The sequence below is a fragment of the Mus caroli genome, chromosome 17 (genome assembly GCF_900094665.2).
Source record: "Mus caroli chromosome 17, CAROLI_EIJ_v1.1, whole genome shotgun sequence".
Lineage (NCBI taxonomy): Eukaryota > Metazoa > Chordata > Mammalia > Rodentia > Muridae > Mus > Mus caroli.
In genome coordinates, this window is record NC_034586.1 from 60,513,695 (window position 1) to 60,537,722 (window position 24,028).

Below are 24,028 nucleotides of genomic sequence, written 5' to 3' on the forward strand. Positions count from 1 at the left end.
GGGGAAGCAAGCCAGTAAAGAACATCCCTCCATGGCCTCTGCATCAGCTCCTGCTTCCTGACCTGCTTGAGTTCCAGTCCTGACTTCCTTGGTGATAAACAGCAGTATGGAATTGTAAGCCGAATAAACCCTTTCCTCCCCAACTTGCTTCTTGGTCATGATGTTTGTGCAGGAATAGAAAACCTGACTAAGACAGAAACTGTTATACAAGGTAGCTTAAAACAGTTAACCACTGGCTACTATGGAATTACAAATAAAGTGCACAAGGAGATATATTAAGAAAATTCAGTTTAGGAGTATTGGAAATCAACAAACATCACATAGAATACAGGAGCATTCTTACCCATCCAGACATTTTAAAATGAAAGGAATCACCAATCTACTCTTGCAATACAACATTTTATCTAACAGTGAATAAGAATGCAAAGAGAGTGGCTTGTGATCAAACAGGATTTAATTAAATCACAGTTAAATTGAGAAATGCATTTTATGACTCTGACTAGCTCTTCATCTATAAAATAAATTAAATAGGCACACAAATAGCATACTGCAGATACCCAAGGAACGGTAGTAGAAATAGTCCTTCCATGAATACTGTTCTGCAACAGGTCAGATTACAACTCTGAAACAACACAATCATGTCTACTTCCTACATCCATCCAAAATGGCTGAGGTAAATCACTTCCCAATCATTCTTCAGTAGCATAAACAAACCTGGACACTCGGACATATCTAGTTGTAATTGGGCCACTAAAGAAGAATCAGTGTTAAAAAATCATGTTTTAGAGGCAGAGGCAGGGGGATTTCTGAGTTCGAGGCCAGCCTGGTCTACAAAGTGAGTTCCAGGACAGCCAGGGCTATACAGAGAAACCCTGTCTTGAAAAACCAAAATAATAAATAAATAAATAATAATTCATGTTTCAGACATGAATTACTAATGGATGCTCAACTAGCAGACAAGAAGTTTGACAGTTGGAGAATAAACAGGTTACTTACAGTCTCAAAGTAGCCATTGGCTAAAAAGAGGAAATGTAATCGGACACTTCAAAGTTGTCTGCCATGTTTGTCTTCTGGTATGTACTTAGGACAAAATGTATCATTTTTTTGTTCTTCCTGCTAAAAATGAGTAACTCCATGTATGATATTGGAATTACAATGTGAAGGATAGTCCATAAATAAATGGCCTAAACCTTAAAAATATTTGTCAGAATTAAAAAACAAAGATTAACTGAAGAGATGGCCAGATTACAGAAACATGTTAGCTGAGATAACAACGAACACTAGAGTAAGCCCTGGGGGTTAAAATACTAGTACTAGACCAATACTATTTGTATGATTTTAGCGATTACATATTATCTAAGAAAATGCTCACACTTTTCAGCAATTCATTCTAGAGTTTTTATAGGTAAAAAAATCATTTCTGTGGACTTATTTATAAAATGGCCAGAAGAATTCATACCATAAATACAGAGAGAAAAGGAAAGGGAGAATGGTGTAAACACTGCTTTAAAATATTAACATTTAAGAGATCTTAGTGAAGGATATATGTGAATATCTGCATCATTTTTGCTGACATTTCTGTAAGTCTGAAATTATTTCAGATATTGACATATTCAAAACCAGGGCCTTAAGTTTTTTTCTCTTAAAATCAATGCTACAAAGATGTGAAAGTCAAAGAAGGGTGAGAAAGAGTGAAAGAGTGTCCCCACCTCTGGGGACAGTGACATCTGCGATGAGACTGGGAAAAAGCCTCAGCTCGCCTAGCAGAAGCAGCTCCTACCGCCTCCTCAGTGGTAACTAAGCACACAGCAGCAAGGCACTGACCTCCAGTCCACATCCAAGTCTTCACTCACGCTCGAGTCGTCCTCAAGGTTGTTGTTCCCATCCAACATGAAAGCTTCTGGCTGTGCAAACTCGTTGGCAGGCTCGTTCCCTTCATCGCTGCTGCTCTCATTGACCTCATTGTACTGTAACCAGGGGATCTCTCCCTCTTCCAAGGATGTCTGTTCCCTGACACAAACATTCAAAAGCAAGTAATAAAACAATGTTGCTTTAAACATATCATGCAGCATTTTGTTGCCATTCTACTTAGTATGTGTAACTTGCATTCTTGTTGTTTTAAGTCCTTGGTACTCAGGATTCAAAATGGCTGTTTTCCTTATCTGCATTTCAGTGGAAAACAAAAGGGCAGGTGAGATAACAGTGGGTCACAGCTCCTGCTGCCACACCTAAGGGCTTTGAGTTCAAGCCCTGAAAGCCAACCAACTCTTACAAGTTGTCCTTTCTCTCTCTCTCTCTCGCCATCCTCCCCACCCTCCTCCTCTACCTCCCCCACCCTCACACATACACACACAAAACCTTTTTAAAAAGGTTTTATGTGTGTGCTTGCTCGCATGTGTGTGTGTCCGGGTGTATGCGAGTACCCAGACTGTGCATGCCTGTACACACAACACAGAAGCCAAAAGGAGACATTAAGGATCCTCCTCTGTAATGCTCCACCAGTTCCAATGAGGCAGGGTCTCTCTGGGACTTGAACCCGGGACATCCATTTTCTCTGTAAGCCAACAGCCCCAGCTACGGTCTACCTCTGTCCTCTTTACCCTTCCTTTTTATTTATTTATTTTTGAATAAATAATTTCATGATGTACCTTAGGATCTTTTGAACCAATCTGGAGATGAATAGCCATGTATACCTTGTTGATGATGTTAGTCATGTGACAGAGAAAGCGCACGTGCTTGGGGGGGGGGGGAGAGGGAGAGCGAGCGCAAGCTTGTTTTCAACCTCAACTTGGATAGCTTCTCATGTTCAATAGTAAAGTTAGTGAAATATATAAGATGCAACTCCTGTGGCCTCTGGTCATTTTCTCTTTTTCTTTTTAATATATTTTTATTAGATATTTTCATTTACATTTCAAATGCTATCACCGAAAATTCCCTATCCCCTCTCTCCTCCCCCTGCTCCCCAACCCACCCACTCCTGCTTCCTGACCCTGGCATTCCCCTATACTGGGGCACAGAATCTTCACAAGACCAAGGGCCTCTCCTCCCATTGATGGCCGACTAGGCCATCCTCTGTTACATATGCAGCTAGAGCCATGAGTCCCACCATGTGTTTTCTTTGATTGGTGGTTTAGTCCCAGGGAGCTCTGGGGGGTACTGGTTAGTTCATACTGTTGCTCCTCCTATAGGGCTGCAGACCACTTCAGCTCCTTGGGGACTTTCTCTAGCTCCTTCACTGGGAACCCTGTATTTGCCAGGAACTGGCATAGCCTCACAGGAGACTATAAGAAGCTATATCTGGGTCCTGTCAGCAAAATCTTGTTGGCATCTGCAATAGTGCCTGGGTTTGGTGGTTGTTTATGGGATGGAACCCCAGGTGGGGCAGTCTCTGGATGGTCCTTCCTTCAGTCTCAGCTCTGAATTTTGTCTCTGTAAACCCATCCATGAGTATTTTGTTCCCCCTTCTAAGAAGGATCGAAGTATCCACACTTTGGTCTTCCTTCTTCTTGAGTTTCATGTGTTTTGCAAATTCTCTTTACCCTTCCTGACAGGGCCACTCCCTGGGCCAAGCCAAGCCAAGCCAACCACCACTCCTGACTTGTTACCCTGGAGGCAGGGAACTCAACTCTGATCTTCAGATTGTTCAACAAGTGATTACAACCACTGAGCCATGTCTCCAGCCTCTACTTATACATTTTATTCTTTATTTTGCAAACATTAACATAACTCTTCTCGTTCTTTTCCGGTTAGTGTTTGCCTAAAATACCATATTGCCATTTTGGTTTTTATATATATTTATACTTTAAATGTGTCTTCTTTAGCTTTTTAAAATTCTACCCATAAACTTTTTCTTATAAAAGCAAAGATCAGTCTCTCTCCTCTCTCTCTACACACACACACCCACACACACACCCACACACCCACTCACACACACACCCACACACACAAACACACACACAAACACACACACCCACACACACACCCACACACACACACACTCATACATACACACACACACATACACTCACACACACACACACAAACACACACACATACACACACACACACTCACACACACACAAACACACACACACACACAAACACACACATACACATACACACACACATACACACACTCACACACACACATACACACACACACACACAAACACACACATACACATACACACACACATACACACACACAAACACACCCCCACACACACACACACACTCACACACACACACACACATGTAACTAGGGATTGCAAGAACTATTTCTACAGCCTACCTTTTCACTCTTTGGTCTTTTCTTTTTGGGTGGATTTTAATGTTTTGATTCAAGTTTTAATACCTTTTCCCTCTGGTACTGGGGAAAAAATCTCATGTCTTGTGTATACCATGAAACACTCTGACACTAAACTACATTTCCAGTTCCTAATACATATGGCATTATTTTCCTCATTGCAATAGTTATCCTTAGAAAAGTACTATACACATGCAACATAATAAAGCCAACTGATACTATAGCCTTCACCCAGCCATTTAAAAACTAATGGTGTCCAATGTTGAATTATATCCCGACTATACTTACAACAGAACAAATTACCAGGTAAATTACATAATGGGTGATTTTGATGAAAACAGCTAATATCCCTCAAATGTATTTTATTTGTTCTTATGCAATGGTATACAATCTCAAGCAAGAATGTTCTCTTAAACTTAAAACTATATTCAGTTGCCTATGTGTCATCGACAGTGCATAACTGATAACTAACACTCACAAATAAGTTCCTATTTTCTAGTTCTCCTTGTCCATCTACTTGGTGATCAAAATGAAAACCTATGTTATTGGTGATTCCTCATTCTCCCTCAATATAATAACTTATTTTATTATTTAAAACTTCAAAATATTCTTAAACTTAAGACTATTTGTTTTCTAGAAGGAGAGTGCCTGAGCTGATACTCAACCCTAGGTTTTTATGCATACTGCCAAGTACTCTACCATAGAGTCCTAGCCTCAGCTATAAAGCTTGCTTTCTAAAGCTCACAAGTATCCACTAATCAGAACAATTCACTCTTTTTCTAAAGTTATTTTTTTATTTTAAAAAATCTTCAAAAAAATAATATTTAGTGTGTGTGTGTGTGTGTGTGTGTGTGTGTGTGTGTGTGTATGTGCTGGGACGTGCACGTCATCACATCTTATAGAAATCAGAGTGAACTTGCAAGAGGACTTGATTATTGTTTTCCAGCATATGACTTTTGAAACTAAAAATTGAAAGAATTTAGTTGTCATCAAAAAAATGTTTAAATAATCAAAGATATTCACTTATAAAGTAGCTAGATGGTGTTTCACCACTCAATGCTAACCAGAAATAAATAATTTACTTTAACAACAGAGGGAGAGTACAGAAAAGAAAGAAAAATATTATGTTTTTAAAGGAAAGCAAATTGATACTGATATCAATATCTACAAATCATGCTTACTTAAAGATATTAACAGAGAAGTTCTATACAAAAAAATACAAACAATCCATCAGTAAACCATGACCACAGAGTCAGGCTTTGTATGTTTTAACAAAGTAGGATGATTATCATTAAGAAGTTTGAGAAATAAAATTCCCTATGATCAACAGGCCAAAATGATTTTGTTACAATTTTTATATTGAAAAGATTTAAAATTCAATATTCTTGGTAGAATACCATAAAATAAATTAAAAAGCTGTTATTCCTTAATTGATTTAAACAATGTTTTCCTCTAAAATTAGGAATAAGATGATGGTGTCATTATCTTACTCTCTCCTCTTATTCAATTTCGTGCTTTTTAAGCCTTACCTAGTTCAATATGGCCAAAGAAAGAAATAGAAAGGAAGAGGTCTATTAGTCCCTGTTTGGGGACAGTATGTTTCTATTCTTAAAAGGACCTAAGATTTCTACCAGAAAGCGAATAGATTCAGTAAGCACCTGAAACAAAGTAGCAGAATAGAATAAATAAACATAAAAAAAATCAGTAATTTCTATATGGCAGTAAATGATCTTGCTGAGAAATAATCAAGGGGAAAAATGACATTCACAACAGTTTCTAAAATAACAGACACAGACACACACATGGGGGTAGGAGAAAGAAAGATTCCAACCTGTTCTACTGATGAAATACTACAAGGACAGCCAAGCTGAGAGCCACAGGTCCTTTCTACATTTTGGAAACAAAATTCTGTCAATTCATTTACATATTGCCTATGGCTGCATTTATGCTTCAACAGGATAGATGAGTAGCTACAACAGACACTGAGTAGCTACAACAACACACATACATAACCAACAATATTTATCTGGCTTTTCACAACTTAAGTTGACAACTCCTAGATAGAAATATTTCCATTCAAGTTATAAAGTCACAGATATTTACCATAGGTCACCAATGTTCTGGAAATACTATCCAATTGAGCTAGATAAAAATATTAAAACTTCAACAGCTTCCATTTCTTTGCATCAATCACTTGAATTTCCAAGACATGCTAAGTGTAATTTACCACAGATTTACCTCTTACAGCCGATTGTTCTCCCAAGTCTCTTCAGTGTGTGGCAATGGGCAACATTAATTCAATTATTCTTAACTCAGCTGAAATGACCTTTCAAATAAGCAGTTTTCAACCTATGAGTTACAATACCTACCTCCAAAAATATTTATATTATAGTTCATAGGAGCAAAATTATAGTTATGAAGTAGTAACAAAAATAATTGTATGGTTGGGTGTCACTATAACAAGAGGAACTGTATTAAAGACCTGTATCACTAGGAAGTCTGTAAACTACTTTTTAAATACTTAAATTCCCTTTATAAAGCGATAACAACATACATTCTATCCTCATAAAAACACTAAAATTGCTAGCATTGAAACGTGTTCCCTACAAAGTAGCAAAGCACCATGTAGAGCCTATGTGTTCAACATGGGCTTCTATATGTAATCACGGGCATACCCTACATTTGGATGTGGTGTATGCCATTCTTGCATAATGCACACTTAAGTAAATGAGTCTCTCTGTTTAACATACCCCTCCTGAAGAGACAATTCTTGGTTTTCTTCCTCAGGGCCACTACTATCACTCTGCAGCTCAGGGTCATTCTCATCCTTTCCTGGCAGAGTTTCCCAGCTCTCATCGCTTGAGGACTGGTCTTTTTCTGTGCCAGAAAATCGGTGAGGCAGAGAAGCAGACCATTCCCCATCACTGCACTCTGAACTGCAAATCAGAACAGACATAAACTACCATCATACACTAAGTTATTTTTGTCAGATGGAGTCATTATGGCTAGGTAGGACTGCTGATGCCTACGCTGAGTCAGGTGCTCATTCAATTAAAAAAAAAAAACATAAGTAAATAGATAACAAAAATAAATATTCAACAGAATGTAAAACTGTCAAATGATCATGGCTCATAGCAGGTTATGGAGTATATCATTTCATTTTTTCTTTATATTAGAATACACAATTAATGGTATTTAAATAAGAGTTTAGATATAGGGACCTGGGTAGGACAGGGGAGTGGAAAGGAAAACACGGGGTAGGATCAGGTATGGAGAGAGACAGAAGAGAAGCCCAGAGGGCCTGGAGAATGAATAGAAATATGCAGCAGTGTGTGTGTGAACCTCTAGAAAGTCCCATAGACCTGGGATATGAGAGGCTTTTAGGACCCAATGGGGATGACCTTAGCTGAAATGCCCAACAGTGGTGATATGGAACCTAAGAAGACCATCTCTAGTAGATAGAGATGGCCCCCATCTGAGGCATGGGGCCAACCATCCACCTTCAAAATTCTTGACCCAGAATTGTTCCTGTCTAAAAGAAATACAGATACAAAAATGGAGCAGAGACTGAAGGAAAGGCCATCTAGAGACTGGCCCAATTTGGGATCCATCCCATGTGCAGGCACCAAACCCTGACTCTATTACAGATGCCATGTTGTGCTTACAGAAAGGAGCCTAGCATGGCTGTCCTCACAGAGATTCTACTAGCAGCTAAGACAGATACAGATACAGCCAACCATTAGACTGAGCCAGAGGACCCCTGTGGAAGAGTTAGAGTAAGGACTGAAGGAGCTGAAGGGGACTGGAACCCCATAGGAAAAACAACAGTCTCAACTAACCCAGACCCCTGGGAACTCCCAGGGACTAACCAAAGAACATACTTGGGCTGGTCTGTCCCTCCCACCCCCCATACACATACAGCAAGAGGACTACAGCCTTGTTTGGCCTCAGTAGGAAAGGATGGGCTTAATCCTGTAGAAACTTGATGTTCCAGGGAAAGGGGATGCTAGCAGGGTGAGGTGGGAGTAGGTGGATAGGTGGGGGAGCACCCTCTCAGAAGCAGAGGGGAGGGAGGATGGATGAAGAACTCATGGAGAGGGGACCAGGAAGGAGGGCAACATTTAGAATGTAAAATAAATAAATAATTAATTAAATAAAATAAATACAATTTGGGAATCAAAAACAATGTCTGAAATGAATATGTATTACTCACCTGATGTAAATGAAACAGTTTTCTAATTCTATACTGACCCTTTAAAAAAAATACTCTGGGCCTGTATTATTAATACTCAGTAATTCTTTATAAAGGAGAAACTTCTTTTTTTTTTTTTTTTTTTCAAGACAGGGTTTCTCCGTATAGCTCTGGCTGTCCTAGAACTCACTCTGTAGACCAGGCTGGCCTCAAACTCAGAAATCCACCTGCCTCTGCCTCCCAAGTGCTGGGATTAAAGGCGTGTGCCACCACCGCCCAGCAAGGAGAAACTTTGAAGCAGCCAGCAATGATCGCCTTCTTTCCTTACACAGACTATCACTGTCCTCTGGGTGTTGTACTTCAATGCATTCTCTCTCCATCAAAATGTCATAACAACCACCTGGCCCCTCACCCTTCAGGACTGGACCAGACTTCATTTCTTTGAAGGTAATTGTCAAAAAATTGCCTTTGCGTATGGACTAGGCACTTGGCCCACTTGGTCCAAATCTCTGTACTGCAGCTACTTCTTTAACACTGCATTTATTTTTCTTAGGCATTAAGTAAAATTTGTGAGAAACACTGGCTTTGGGTTTTTAGCAAAGCAGAACAACCAAGAGCTTTCCCCATCAAGCTCTGGTGGCTGTAGATAGCCTAGCCAGGTAACTAAGCTGGGACTTGTGAAGACTAACCAGCTAAGCTGTAGTTAGAGTTAGTAAGCTGTTCTCTATGCCTCACATCCTGCACTAGTTCTGGGATATGCCCAATTCATGAATCATTTTGGTCTTGTTTTACTAAAACAAACAGTATTACAAAATTTAATTGATCTAAGGTATTTTCCTAGTTACATACAAATAAAATCAGTTTCCTTAATAACTTACTAGCAGTTTCCAAGAAGACAGAAGAGCTAAATGTTTATACTAGCTCTTAGTGGATACTAAGGACTATTCAATCATACAGCTTAAAATGTAGAATTTTATTGGTATTATTTGACTTGAAAAGGCTAGCAAAAGGCATTTCTAAGGATGTTCCAAAAATCATTTGCATATTTGTGACAAGTGACTGAAACACATGAATGGTTTCTAATACTACTTCAATCTGAATGTTATTAATTATGACATTAATGTTATGTAATTATGACTAATATTTATTAATAATTTGTAACCCTAAAATCCTAACTGGTCCAGAAAGTCGGAGGAGCACGTAACCATGCTGACTTTCTAAAACTTTCAGACGTGCAATAGCCAATTTCCTCATTGGAGAAACAAAGTAATATTTATAATACCGAATTTCTAAGAACAAGCTTTGAAGCCAGACAGAATTGAATCCTGAATAATATCTTTAGAATCCATGATAATTTTTCTGTGATTAATTTCATCTATAAAATGACATTATTAATATTCATGTTTCAAGCCTACAGTGATATTTAGACTAAAAATTGGAGACAAAATATATAATATAATTTTTGAAAAAAGGTGAATAGTTGAATAGGCAAACATTAAACTTCTTTTATAGAATAGGCTCTATTATTTTAGATATGTCAGCGGGTTGCTTACTGGCTAACCACAATTTTCCTCTTTTCTGTGCCAAAGAAAAGCTACACTATAGCAGCTCAATTATTCTGGTGACCTCAGTCTCCTGGGAAATTCAACTTTAGTCTTTTTTTTTCACACTAACGATCAAAAATTATACCCTAGACCATTACCCAAACTAGGTCACCTGCTTACTCATGAACAAGAAAATAAGGTGTTTTTTTTTCAGTTTTAAATAGTTATAATTTAAGTAATTATATATATTCCTAGTTAAGAAAAAAAAAATCTGCCCTACAGTGATCCTTTAAAACCTGTGTTCAGAGCAGAGGTTCAAACAAAGGCTACCACTGTTACAGATTACAATTCTACCTGAACACCACTCGTACTTACAGGTATAAGGCTAAAAAGATAAACCAGCTACTTCTTTGGGGAGTCAGGAAATAAGAGGTTGCTTCTAGATGGTATTTTATGCTACTTCTACCTGAGATTTACAAATGAAATATTGCATTGGATTGGACTATTATAATTAACATCTACAATATAAAAAAGGAGCGAGAGAGATGTCACAGAACTAAATAAAGGTAGGGTAGGAGGTAGACATGGGTCTGGGAGGAGTTGGGAGTGATTATTATCAAAAGACATATGACAGTCTCAATAATTAAAAAACATTTTTAAAAACTTCATTTGGTTGTCAATGCATGTATAAAGAGGGTGACATGAAGTTGCTGTTTGATTTTAATATAACTATAAATGTTATCTAAGAAGCAAGCCATTGATAAACCACATGAAGATTGAAGAGGTATGGGATATTTTTCTTTGATGTTTTTAAATTCTTTTCCATAGAGTTTCTCTGTGCAACAGCAGCCCTGACTGTCCTCAAACTCACAGAGACCTGCCTGCCTCAGCCTCCTGAGTGCTGGGATTATTAAATTACTCTTGCAAACAGGATAGGAAAGTCTGTGAAAATATCTAAGCATGTGGTTTAAGGTCTTTGTAGATGTCTGCTGGTTTCTTTGCTGTGGTAGTACCTGCCACATCAGAAATGCTCCTCCTGTTTGCTACTCAGACAAGTTATATGGAATGTGAAAAAGTAATCTCAGTCTTTCAACAATGAATCTGAATATTCTGTTTTGTTCTTCGTGAGGCTGGTGGTCACCATGGGAACAGAGAAAATTATTATATATTTATAGAACACCTGTAACAGCGTCTGAAATCTTTTAATATATCAAATTAAGATTAAAAAAGAGCTAATCTGCATTTTATTCTCCCAACAATATCAAAAGAAACAGATTTTAGTTAGCATCTGTGTGGTTATGGGGATTAAATTTAGGGTCATACACATGTGAAGCAAGCCTCTACCACTGTGCTGTATCTCCAACCCATTTATTTCTATTTCTCACCTTGAGGAGGGTCTTGCTAGTTAGTAAGTTCAGCCTTGAACTGACTCTGTAACTCAGGTAAACCTACAACTTTTTCAATCCTCCTGCTTTGCTCTCTTGTGTAGCTGGGGTTCCATTATTTGTCTCTGAAGGTTTCCCTGTATCTCACTGTCTCTTTTGCTTTGCTTTGTTTAACCTTTTAGGCACGATTAAGTCCTAGTGACAGGAGAGACTCTGAAAGAAGCCTCAAGTGCTCTAAGAAACAGTCAGAGGCCAGCACAGCACTCTTCAAAACAAGCCCTAGGTTTACAAAGTGCTATACTGCTGACGGAGTCTCCTCCCATCCCTTATCCTTCCACTCCCGCCTTCCTTCCATATCTTAATCCTTGTCCTCACTACAGTTCTCAGGGTAGATTTCAAAAGAATAAGTGCTAACCTCAGTTCTTTGGTCTGATCCAGGTCTGGGAATTTCCCTTGCACTCTAATTCAACGATGTAGCACTCCTTTTCTGTCAAACAGCCCAGAGCAATGCTACTGGCTGGGATGTTTGCCTGATAGACTGCAGCATTCTATTATGAGTAAACCGTCACTTAAAGACTTTTTTCAAGGAAGACAGTGACCAAATCTTCTCCGCATAAAGAATGAATACTCATTACTAAAGTTTTTAGACACATTTGTTTTATGTGCATCTAGCTTTTACCTGGTGTGTCCACAGGCAGGCCTGGTGTCTACAGAGGTCAAAAGACGGTGTCAGATTCCCTAGAATCGGCAGCTACAGATGGTTATGATTCACCATGTGAGTGCTGGGAACTGAACCTGGGTTCTTTGCAAGAGCAAAGGTGCTCTTACTTGATGGCCTACCTATTATTTTAAGTAGCTAAATTAAAATATCTAATAGTATTCAAAAGAATTTTCATTGTATTCTTGATAAATGTTCTATAGATGTTACCTTTATAATACAAACATAACAAAATATCTCTAATATATCATTGGTAAGTTATATAAGGGAGAGAGTTAACTCTTTTAATTCATTTTCAGACTCAAATACAAAGGTTCTACATCCTTCCTTTTTAGAGACACTTTAGAAAAGTGGTCACCGCTTCTCAGTTCCCCCAGTGTACTACTATCAGGGCTGCACAGAGGAAAACGTGTAGTTGAGCATGCTCAAAAGCAAGCTAGAGTCCATGGCGCTCCGTTTTGGCATCGGGCAGTTACCAGATTAAAAGGCATCCTGGTAAGTAACACTTAGCAAAATTAAATGAGTAAGAAACAGAAGCAAGAAACAGGATCAGTAACAAGAAGATTCATTCATACTATTGCAATAATTCAATCCTAAAATACATTTTAAGGTTTTACAAAATACAAATGGTGTCAAAGGTCATTATTCTTCAGAAATTATTCTGAAAAAATTTTAAAACAAGATTTCATGAATGTCAGGCTGGCCTTGAACTTACTGCACATCCAAGGTAAACCATGAACTCCTGATCTCCTATATACCTCCAAAGTGCTAAGACTACAGGTGTGAGTCTCCATGCCCAGCTTCTGTTATTCTTAAACAACATAGACCTATTCTCGTATTTCACTGTGTTACCCCCGTTGCTCTGGCACACCCAACAAGTTCTACCAGCAAGTACACTGCAACCAGGCTCAAAGACAAGCTTTTAGTAAAGCTGCATATTTCTCCTCATGTCCACTCTATTTACAAAACTACCATTGTTCATAATATTGACATCACTTCTAAACATACTAAGAACACACTTGGGGGAACCCCAATTATTGAAAAGCAGGAGCCATGAGAACTATACTTTTGTTTTAGGGCTGATTTAAAAACAAAAACAAAGCAATTCTTAACATTTTCATTTGAAAAGCCAGCAACAGCCGGGCGAGGTGGCGCACACCTTTGATCCCAGCTCTCGGGAGGCAGAGGCAGGCGGATTTCTGAGCTTGAGGCCAGCCTGGTCTACAAAGTGAGTTCCAGGACAGCCAGGGCTACACAGAGAAACCCTGTCTCGAAAAAAACAAAACAAAACAAAACAAAAACAAAAGAAAAGAAAAGTCAGCAATATTAAAGGTCTTTATTTTTGTTTTGCTCTAGGGGTCCACAATGGGGAAGACACTAGTGAAGTAATTTTTTTTCAAGAAATGTGTAACAGGAAAAACCAGTAACAACCTTCCACTTGTCAAAGAAAAACTGCTAAAGACTCTTTTTTTCTTTTCAATAGTAATCTAGAAGTAGATAGAGACTCACAGTCAAATCCAACAATCTTAGAGCTGAATGTTCAGGACTTAAATCTTTTCTCCCAAGTACAGAAGCAATGGCTGACAATACCCAGTAAAATCCAGGTCAGCAAATACTTTTCAAACATGCAAATGTTGCTGGAGCAAAATATGATTGCTTGAAAAATGTCTTATTTTAGTGTGGATCCATAATATCTATCAAAAAAGTTAATTTCAGATCAAGTTTTGTGGCCAATTTATGATTTTGGAACTTTGAAGATTTTACATAAAGACCATGGCCTCCACGGCAAATATCTTAATTCTATTTAACTGACAGTTGGTCTTACAAATCAATTTGAACTTTGTGACTTACCTCCTAAAATTCTATCATCTTCTGCTCCCCTAAAAAATGTTTATCCTACAGCTTGCTCAGAGCAGTGTGAATTTAACTATGAGAGTTCTGTATGTTGGATGTCTTCTAGCAATTCCTAACTTAGAGAGATCAGGGACTTATCCAACTTATTTTGTAGCTCATGTCAATCTATTTAATAGCTACTTATAACAATGTCATCTGATCAAATATTTAATGTATTTGATGAATTCACTATACAGGACCCTCCTAGGTAATCTCCTTGTCTGTAATAAAGTCCCTGTCGAATACAGCACGCTAAAAGCATGGGAACGGCTTCACAAAGGCCTCTATGTAGTGCACGAGGGATTATCTCTGCATTAGTTCTGAGTTACAAGGTGACACTGAGTTTGTATATTTCCCATTTCCTTGACCAATTTCAATTCAGCACACATTTTCATAGTGATAGTGCAGTCTCTAAACCTTAGTGATTGTTTTCCCCATTATTCCTTTTCTCTTATCTGATCTCTTTTTCATTAATGTACTGAACTCTGAGAGTAAAATTTAAAAAAAATAACTTTTCTCTTGATTTAAAAAGTAAAACAAGGGCTGGAGAGATGGCTCAGTGGTTAAGAGCACTGACTGCTCTTCCAGAGGTCCTGAGTTCAATTCCCACCAACCACATGGTGGCTCACAACCATCTGTAATGGGATCTGATGTTCTGGTGTGTCTGAAGACAAGCGACAGTGTCTCACATATAAAATAAATCTTTAAAAAGAAAGTAAAACAAGCAAACAAACAAACAGTCATACAAAAGTGTCTGCCTTCCCTTAACATTTTAAAGCTTCAGAACAGTTATCAAAATCATATTTAAATTGCTCCCTATAATAGGTTACATCTTACAATGGCTTAATTCATAATTCTAAGGACAACAAGTATTTATCCTTTTTTTTTTTAATATTTTTATTACATATTTTCCTCAATTACATTTCCAATACTATCCCAAAAGTCCCCCAGTATTTATCCTTTTATGGTACGATATAAAATATTTTCATATTCAAATCAGAAAATTCTCTATACATTCCTAGTTGAAAGTTTTTTTTTTTTTTTTTTTAACAGCTCATAAAATATACAATGGAGCACTGTTAGGTTTGCAAGTAGCTTAAAAAGATAACATAAAAATCTGGACTCTGCCAATAAAAGCTGAGCAGCTATACAAAATATAACTCTCTAGTCCCCACCTCTACCCATTTTTGCTGTTTTATAGTTTGGGGAAAGTTGAAGAAATCTATGTTTGAAAAGCAATTAGAAAGTCCTGACAATAACATAGCACAATGATAGAGAATATATCCTTTTGGAGTTCAAGGAATCAAGTCCCAGTTATAACACTTACACATAGAACATTATACGAGTTAACTTTATATACCTGTTTCATCTATGAATGGAGGAAAAAAATAGTACCTACCATACCAAACTTAATGAGAATTTTTGTTTTGAGATATGGTTTCCCTATGTAGGTCAGGCTAGCTTTGAGTTCATGATCTTCCTACTTCAGCCACAAGCAAGAGGAGACTATAGCCTATAACTTATAAATAACAAGTTTAGTGATAGGAAGAGAAAATAAGGATCCAATATAAAAAGAAATGGGTGACATTAAGTACTAAATTTAACGCAGTATTGTCAATCAACAGTGATCTTAATCACGTTCTAAACACAGATGGTTTAAAGAAATTTAAAAAATGTAATAAATTTATACTTTGTATTCACTGAAATATTGTTAATTAAAACAATCAGCCTTTACTCTTTATAATAATCATTATGTATCTAAAAGTCTAACATCTGTAAACTATTACAATGCCTAAAAGAAACCAAAATAATTTGCAGTTTGTATGTATGGTGAGTACTCAGAATATCTCATCATCAAGATGTCTAATTTCTTGATCACATATGACAGTCCATCAAACATTTTATTAGCAATAAAGTACTTTTTTAACAGACACACAGACCAGTGAAATAAAACAGATAACCTAGAAACAAACCCATCAACTAGGCCACCTGATTTTGACAAAGAAGCCAGAAGCATACACTGGACAAAAGGCAGTCTCTTTAACAAACAGTGCTGGAGACATTGAATAACTACCTGTAGAACAATCAGTGTTGTTTCCCTTCCCCCACCCTTTCCAAAAACCAACGTAAATCACTTTAAGACACTTTAAGATATAGGAATAGGGAAGGACTTTCTGAAAAGGTTTCCAGTAGCTCAAGAAATGAAACCAAGAGCATAGCCGGGCATGGTGGCGCATGTCTTTAACCCCAGCACTTGGGAGGCAGAGGCAGGCAGATTTCTGAGTTCAAGGCCAGCCTGGTCTACAGAGTGAGTTCCAGGACAGCCAGAACTTTACAGAGAAAACACTGTCTCAAAATGCCCCCTACCCCTCAAAAAGAAATGAAACCAAGAGCTGATGAGTAGGACTTCATGGAATTATAAACTTTCTGCATGACAAAGCAATTAACAGAGTAAAGAGCCTATAAAATGGGAAGAAATTTTTTACTAGCTATATATCTAACAGGGGATTAATGCAAAAAACAAGCATATACAAACAATAATTTTAATGGCCAAATGAATTGAATAGCCAGCTCTCAAAAGTACAATGGCCAAAGGGTTCCGCATCCTTAGCTATTGGGGAAACACAAATGGAAACTTCAATGAGTCTATTTCATCCAGTCAGAATGGCTATAAACAAGAAAACAATCAACTGAGGCTAGGGAGCATGCACAAGAGGAGAAATCCTTTTTGAATACTGCTAATAGTGATACGAATTAGCGTATCCACTATGGAAATCTGTATTGAAGATTCCTTAACAGACTGAAAATAGAACTACCATATAACCAAGTTATATCACAAAGGAATCTAAGTCAGCATATGGCAGATATACTGGCTGGTTTTGTGTGTCAACTTGACACAGCTGGAGTTATCAAAGAGAAAGGAGCTTCAGTTGAGGAAATGCCTTCATGAGATCCAGCTGTAAGGCATTTTCTCAATTAGTGATAAGGGGGAAAGGCCCCTTGTGGGTGGTGCCATCTCTGGGCTGGTAGTCTTGGGTTCTATAAGAGAGCAGGCTGAGCAAGCCAGGGGAGCAAGCCAGTAAGGAACATCCCTCCATGGCCTCTGCATCAGCTCCTACTTCCTGACCTGCTTGAGTTCCAGTCCTGACTTCCTTGGTGATGAACAGCAGTATGGAGGTGTAAGCCGAATAAACCCTTTCCTCCCCAACTTGCTTCTTGGTCATGATGTTTGTCCAGGAATAGAAACCCTGACTAATACAGCAGACAACCTCAACATTCATGTTTATTTCAGCACTATTTTATTTAAATCTTAAAATCCCATTTACTTTATATGTGCATGTATGCCTGGGTAGGTGTGTAGATGTAAGAGTACCACAGTGCATGTACACAGGTTAGAGACCAACCAACGATGGTTCTCTCCTTCTACGCTGTGAAACCCGGGGATTGAACTCAGGTTATCAGGCTCAGCTCAGCAGTAAGCAGCTTTACCCACAGAGCCATCTCACTGGCTCTATCTCAACACAATTCACAATAGCCAAATTGAGGAATCAGCCCAGATGTCCATCAGCTTATGAACAGATAAAGAAAATGTAAACATACAATATGGTTTTGCTCACTCATAAAGACAAATGTATGCCTTTCTAGAAAATCGGATGGAACTGGGGATTATCGTACAAAATAACTTGGAAAGACAACTATTGCATGCTCTCTCTTCTGCAGAATATAGCTTTAAAAATGTAAGATATGAAAGTGGAAGGGGAACTATCCGAGAAAAGTGATCAGCAAGATGGGAAAGGACTGGTAAAACATGGCAATAGTGTATTGAATATGATCAAAGTGCAAGATATACATGTATCCTTTGTATAATGAATATATAACATTTTTTTAAAAACTTGGCTCAGTACCTAAGTCAACCAAGTACTGTATGGAGCTTACCTGTCTTCATCTTTGTCAAAGAGTTGGTAATATTCTCCGCAGGCATTCCAAAAGGCATTGTCCCGAGATTCTTGCCTTCCTGAAGCTGTAGCTCCATTTTCTGATGTTACACGATTACGTTCTGTTTCCCTTTGTGTAACTCTTGAGTAAGTTGGAGTTAAGAACATGCAGTCATGGTCTCCATCATAATCGTCACACTTTATTATAGGGTCATCTGAACTACACTCCTCAACTTCCAAAGCCTCTCTCCATCTCTGAACACTTCTTTGTTTAGCCTCATGCCTATTAAAACCAATTTCTTGGTCCACCTGGCTTGAACTTATCACTTTTCTAACTTTGGGCCTTACTACCTGTTCAGGAGAACTTCCATGGTGGTTGGCTCTATCACTAGTATTTTGTTCAACACGGCCTGGAGCACAGTCTGCATCTTCAGTTGAATTTTCTGTCTGTCTTCCCTGATCAGTATCATCTTGTCGCCTCTTTCTAACAACGCCATCTTCAGAAGACCTCTGAAATTCCTGCCCATTCTGATGGACAAGCTCAGCATCAGCAGTAGAACTTTTCTCTAAAGGGGCTGAATCTAGCTCTTCAAACTCCTCACTTATTTCACCGTTGAGAGAGGGAACTGATGGTGACAGATCAGCGTAGATCTCTGCCTCTCCATTTTCCAGCTCAAAGACTGCACGGCCTAATACCTTCTGATGTCTACCACCTTCCACAGCTTCAGGACCAAGTTGAAGAGAGCCATTCTCATCATGCTTGCTGTCTGGATCATAAGAGTCAGTATGAACCAACATAATTCCATTCTGGACACTTGAGACATTACAAACTGCTGGAGTATACTCTGTCTCAGCGTGATTATGAAGGTTTGTTTTGCTTTCTAAGGTCTCCCTGACTTCCTCACTATGACATACTGTGGCAATGGATGGACTGCTCTCAGTGGTTTGATTCAGTGCTGGACCACAAGTAGAAATTTCTGTTTCACTTTTTTCAACTGTAGGTTCACTTGGTAAAGAAGGATGGACTTGATCCAATGAACTGGAACCTTCATAAAAAAGGACAGAAGAAAACATTTTGGAGGGATTAATTTAGATAAAAATTTATATAATATCTGTTCCATGGAAATCGCATTATTATCTATTTGACAATACACCAAGCACTTCTATATTCTTTAACTTTGCTGCAGTCAGACTGCTTAGATTATGAACTCAGCTCTGACCCCAGAGAGCCTCTCATTACCCTATCCCTTGTGTTTCTGTTGTAGAGTTTGTTTTTAACTTAAGTGTCACTATGAAAAATCTTCTCTATGACCAAAAAAAAAAGCTTTCTATATTCAGTAAGAAACAGAAGCAGCCAGAGAATAACCTGTCTCCAACTGTTCTCATCTATCTCTTAATTATAAACTAAAAACAAAAAAAGAATCATGACAGATATAATTTTAATACAAGGTAATAGAGCTATGAGAAATGAGATTCTAATCATATTTTGATGTTAATTAAAAACTTACATTTTAGTTTCTAGACATTCATATTTCTATGCCAAAAATGTATTATTATAATATATTTACAATTTAGGTATTAGAGATACAACTGAAAAATAAAGTGAATATACTGATTCCATTTGTCATCCGTTGTTATAATTCTGACCCCTGAGGAAAATCAAATCTATAACTACTTTAAACTTGACTATCTTTATCATTAATTTCACAAAGATCAATACTGAGATTTGGTGTAATAAAATAAATAAACCATAGAAATACCCGAAATGTAATCTTATAAGAGATAATCCTTCCTATATGAATGACTTAGCTAGTAATTCAGATTCTGACATATAAATGACAAGGAAAATATGCTACTATATCCAGTTTGCTTAGAACCAAAAAAAATTGAAACCAGAAGACTTTATATAATATACATAACAATGTAACTATTTACAGAATATCTGTATATAACATTTCAAACTACTGAATAGTTAAGGAGGTTTAATTGAATAACTATTACCAGATACCTTGATGTTTATTTATATTGTACAAAATGATGAAAAAATAAGATAGCTCAGTTATCTAGAGGAAGTTAAAAGAAAAGTTAATTAAATGTAGTATGCAGGAAAAACACACTCGGTTCACATAAAAAAGACTTGACATGGCCTAATTTCCATAAATAAATGGATTTTAAAAAATTCTCAATAAATATTGAGAACAAAACTCTAAAGTTCCTAGGTCTTGTAATTCAGCAAGGCTTGTGAGTAGAAAAAATAATGTCCAGTTACATTCTGCTGTAAAGGTAAATACAGGTGAAATTTTAAAAAAACAAAAAGACTTGGGATAAGAGTTAGCTGGTGTGGCTATGTAATTACCACTATGACAACTAGTTGTATTTTAGTAACTGGTCTTATTGAATCCTCTTCTGTAGTTAATGTATATGTTACTTCTATTAAATTCAATAAAAATTTCAAAATACAAAATGTACTGTTTTTATAGTGAAAACATATAAAGTTTACAGTAAATAACCTTTAAGTGACTACATGTACATACCTGAGGTGTTCTCCTTTGGAACATCATCTAGTTCCAACACTTCATAGTCATCACCAGCCCGACCTAAGCTTCTTTCATGCCTGGTCATACATGGCTTAAAACTGACATACGCATGTCTTCTTCCATATCTCCTGCCTGTAATAGTCTGATATCCTCCTGCTGGTTTAGGCCAAGCAGCCTTGTTGGATTCTTGATCCATTACTGAAAGTATAAATTAAATTAAGAGAGCCAGCAATGACCTTTACTATGGCAACAAGTTGGGAGGGGGACAAGTGTTTCAACAAATATGCTATTATTCACTAAACTATATACCACTGAACAGGCTTTTGTTTAAATGGTGTATGGATGACAAGGAACAACTAAACAGTTATGTACTGAAGCCTAGGGCAAAAATTCTCTAGAAGGAAACAATCACAGAAGAAATCAAACACATGCTATTCCATCTTTAAAATTACAAATGGATGTTATATATAAAGCTTAGAACAGACACCAGCATTTAAACTTGAATATTAATTTGTATTTTACTAAAGAGTATAATATTATACACATATTACTTAGTGTGGGTCAAAAATGGGGCCCTGTGTCTGGCCCAGGGCTCCAGCCGCTGGGCAAGGTGGGATGAGGGAAGTCTGACTACGTGGCAAACCCCACACTGTCAGTGGGTGGGCGTTGGGCTGTCAGAAGCCACAGGACCCCACTATGGGAGTAGGGAAGGTGGAGTCCAGGGTCCCTGTGGACCTGCCAGAATTGACTCAGGGTCTCCAGGCCTGCATGGAGGCTGAGGATGACAGGTTCTAGCTCCTGCCACTGTATGCTGTGGAAGAGCTGAGAACAGAATGTGGGCCCGTGGGCGGACTCTGGTCCAGGCCAAAGAATAAGGGCAGAGAGGCCTCCCAGCAGGAGGTTAGGAGAAGACCCGCTCCATTGCTCTAGCACTTCAGATCACAATGAGAAGAGGCAGTCCATGGTTTTAAGGTGTTTATTATAGAAAGTCAGAGAGAGGGAGAAGAGTAGAGAAGCAGAGGCTAGCATGGTCATGTTGGGGGGGGGGGGAGGGGGGGGCGGAGAGAGGGGGAGCAAGAGAGCTAGAGAGAGGCAAGAGAGTAAGAGAGAAAGGAGGGAAAAACAGCCCCTTTTATAGTGGCTGGACCTACCTGGCTATTGCCAGGTAACTATGGGGGTGGAGTCCAGACAGAATACCAGGAGCTTGGGGCATTGCCTACGTGACTGATGGCCACACACCATTCTGTGGTGGGGGGGGGGGCGCTGTGGGAGGCTGTAGCTGAGACAGGAGCCAGGGGCCCAAGGGGAGTGGCCGAACACCTGCAGGCCCTCTTAGGTGGAAGCCACAGCCTACTGGGTCACTGGGGTTCAAGGCCTGTGCTTGACTGGGGACCAGGCTGTCTGCACAGCTCACCGCCCCACAGCTCAGTCAATTATTTATTATGAATTGTTACAAAAAAGGAAAAAAGTAATCATTTTCCTCAATAATATTAAGGATCAATATCTTTTACTACTATTCTAAAAGAACAGCCTCCAAAATGAAATGTAAGGTAGAAATGAAAGGGTGTTTTATTAAGTTAGAAATTAATCTATACAAATATTAAATAGCTACAGATGTCTTAAAATGAGTCATTACATAAGATCATTATCAGAGGATAACATGTCACATTTAATTTCTACCTCCCAAGTGCTGGAATTAAAACTATGACCCACTTTGCCTGCTTTCATATATTTAAAGTACCCCAGAAATAAAAAAGGAATCCTGAACATAGAAGCATAAGCATGTATCTTCCTTACCTGATGGCTCTTTTTCAGTGTACTGTGACATATATGGCAGTGTCTATGATTCCAGTTCAGTAGAATTATGGATGTAATTTTTTTCTTGCACAGTGAATAAGCTGAGAATAATTCCTATAAAGAAACAATGCATTAAACAAAGTATTAGTAAAAAAAGAATAAATAAAAATGGCAAAACTAATATTAATGAAGAATATTGGCCTTTTACTTACTTTGAAAAGTATAACTTGCTTTGACCAATGCAACAGCAAGCAAACACCCCAAACAATCGTGCTGTAAGCAAGTTCTGTAAGAACTTGTAAGTAAATAATCAAATACAGTACTGATGAACCGACTCAGCGGTAGCTAGCTAGTTTTTGTGTAACTAGATAACTAGACCAATCTGACAAAATGCAACCTCAGTTATGGAATCCTCCAGAATGGACTGGCCTGTGGGCACACTTAGGAACATTTTCTTAACTAATGACTGATGAGAGCATAGCCCACTTTGGTAATGCCACCTCTGAGCAGAAGTCCTGGACTGCAAACTGAGAAAGCACTCCAGTAAGTAGCAGTCTACCGTGGTCTCCAGTTCAGTTCCTGCCTGGAGTTCCTGCCTTGCTTTCCTTCAATGGCGGACTGTAACCTGTACTCCAAATCAACCCTTTCCCTCACAAGTTGCTTGTGGTCACTGTTTTTATCGCAGTCACTGAGATAAACTTAAAAGAGTGACTTAACTATGTTAGTGTCTACTATGCTACTTTGGCTTTCCTATAAATTCATTTAGCTTTCATTAGCAAAATTCTCGTTAAGCCTAAAAATACAATCTTCACCTTAAAAATGTTTAATGGAAAACTGAAATATTTAAAGTATACAAATAATGATAACTAAACTAGTAAAAACTACAATTTATCATTCAACAAGTTTTTTTAAGTTTAACATATTTTTGTTTAAATCCTTTTAATATTTAAGCACCAAAGCACCAATTTTCTATCATCAACACAAAATCATTAGATAAGCACTCTGCAACTAGGCTATTATACCTGACTATTGTTACTTACATCAGAGAGCACATATCTACATTCATTCATAAAAATCACATATTGTGGAATATGCCATTTTCTAATGCATCTGGATCAAATCAAAGGCATATATAGAAATCATAATTTTACCATGCTGCCGAAACCCACAGGTTCTCATTACCACTGCTTTCATAAGACAGTGTGACACAACCTGACCTCAGCAATCACTGTGTAGGACATGTGTAGGACATGGCAATCTTTAAAAACCCTCACAGCTTTTAAGTTTATATCACAAACTTCTTTGATCCAGTATTCTTAGGACAGCCTATATTCAAACATGTTCCAAACACTATTTTCAGATCTGAGAATATAAGAATTATGAAATGAATGGATTTATCTGTGGACCTAAGACTATAGTGCTAAATACAAATAAAATAAGGAATAAATACATACTATATTCCTTTATCCTAGATTAAAGAACTGTCTTAGGGTTTTACTGCTGTGGACAAGGCAAGTCTTATAAAGGACAACATTTAATTGGGGCTGGCTTACAGGTTCAGAGGTTCAGTCCACTATCATCAAGGTGGGGGCATGGCAGAACCCAGGCAAGCACGGGGCAGGAGGAGCTGAGAGGTCTACACCTTCATCTGAAGGCTGCTAGCAGAATACTGACTTCCAGGCAGCTAGGGTGAGGATCTCAAGCCCACACCCACAGTGACA

The 24,028-nt window shown here is 38.1% G+C and overlaps 1 protein-coding gene across 2 annotated transcripts in view; it reads right to left on the reverse strand.

Moving 5' to 3' along the window:
* Positions 1–24,028, reverse strand: part of Pja2 (praja ring finger ubiquitin ligase 2) — a 51,748-nt gene that overhangs the window by 11,904 nt on the left and 15,816 nt on the right. Inside the window, exons 2-6 of one of the 2 annotated variants that reach the window (XM_021186544.2) lie at positions 22,308–22,421; positions 20,508–20,708; positions 17,975–19,019; positions 7,057–7,242; positions 1,825–2,010 (exon numbers count right to left, since the gene is read on the reverse strand). In XM_021186544.2, the coding sequence (XP_021042203.1) occupies positions 1,825–2,010; positions 7,057–7,242; positions 17,975–19,019; positions 20,508–20,708; positions 22,308–22,338 (1,649 nt within the window). In that variant the 5' untranslated portion in view covers positions 22,339–22,421. The remainder of the gene's footprint in view (positions 1–1,824; positions 2,011–7,056; positions 7,243–17,974; positions 19,020–20,507; positions 20,709–22,307; positions 22,422–24,028) is intronic. The other variant, XM_021186545.2, reaches the window with a different exon arrangement.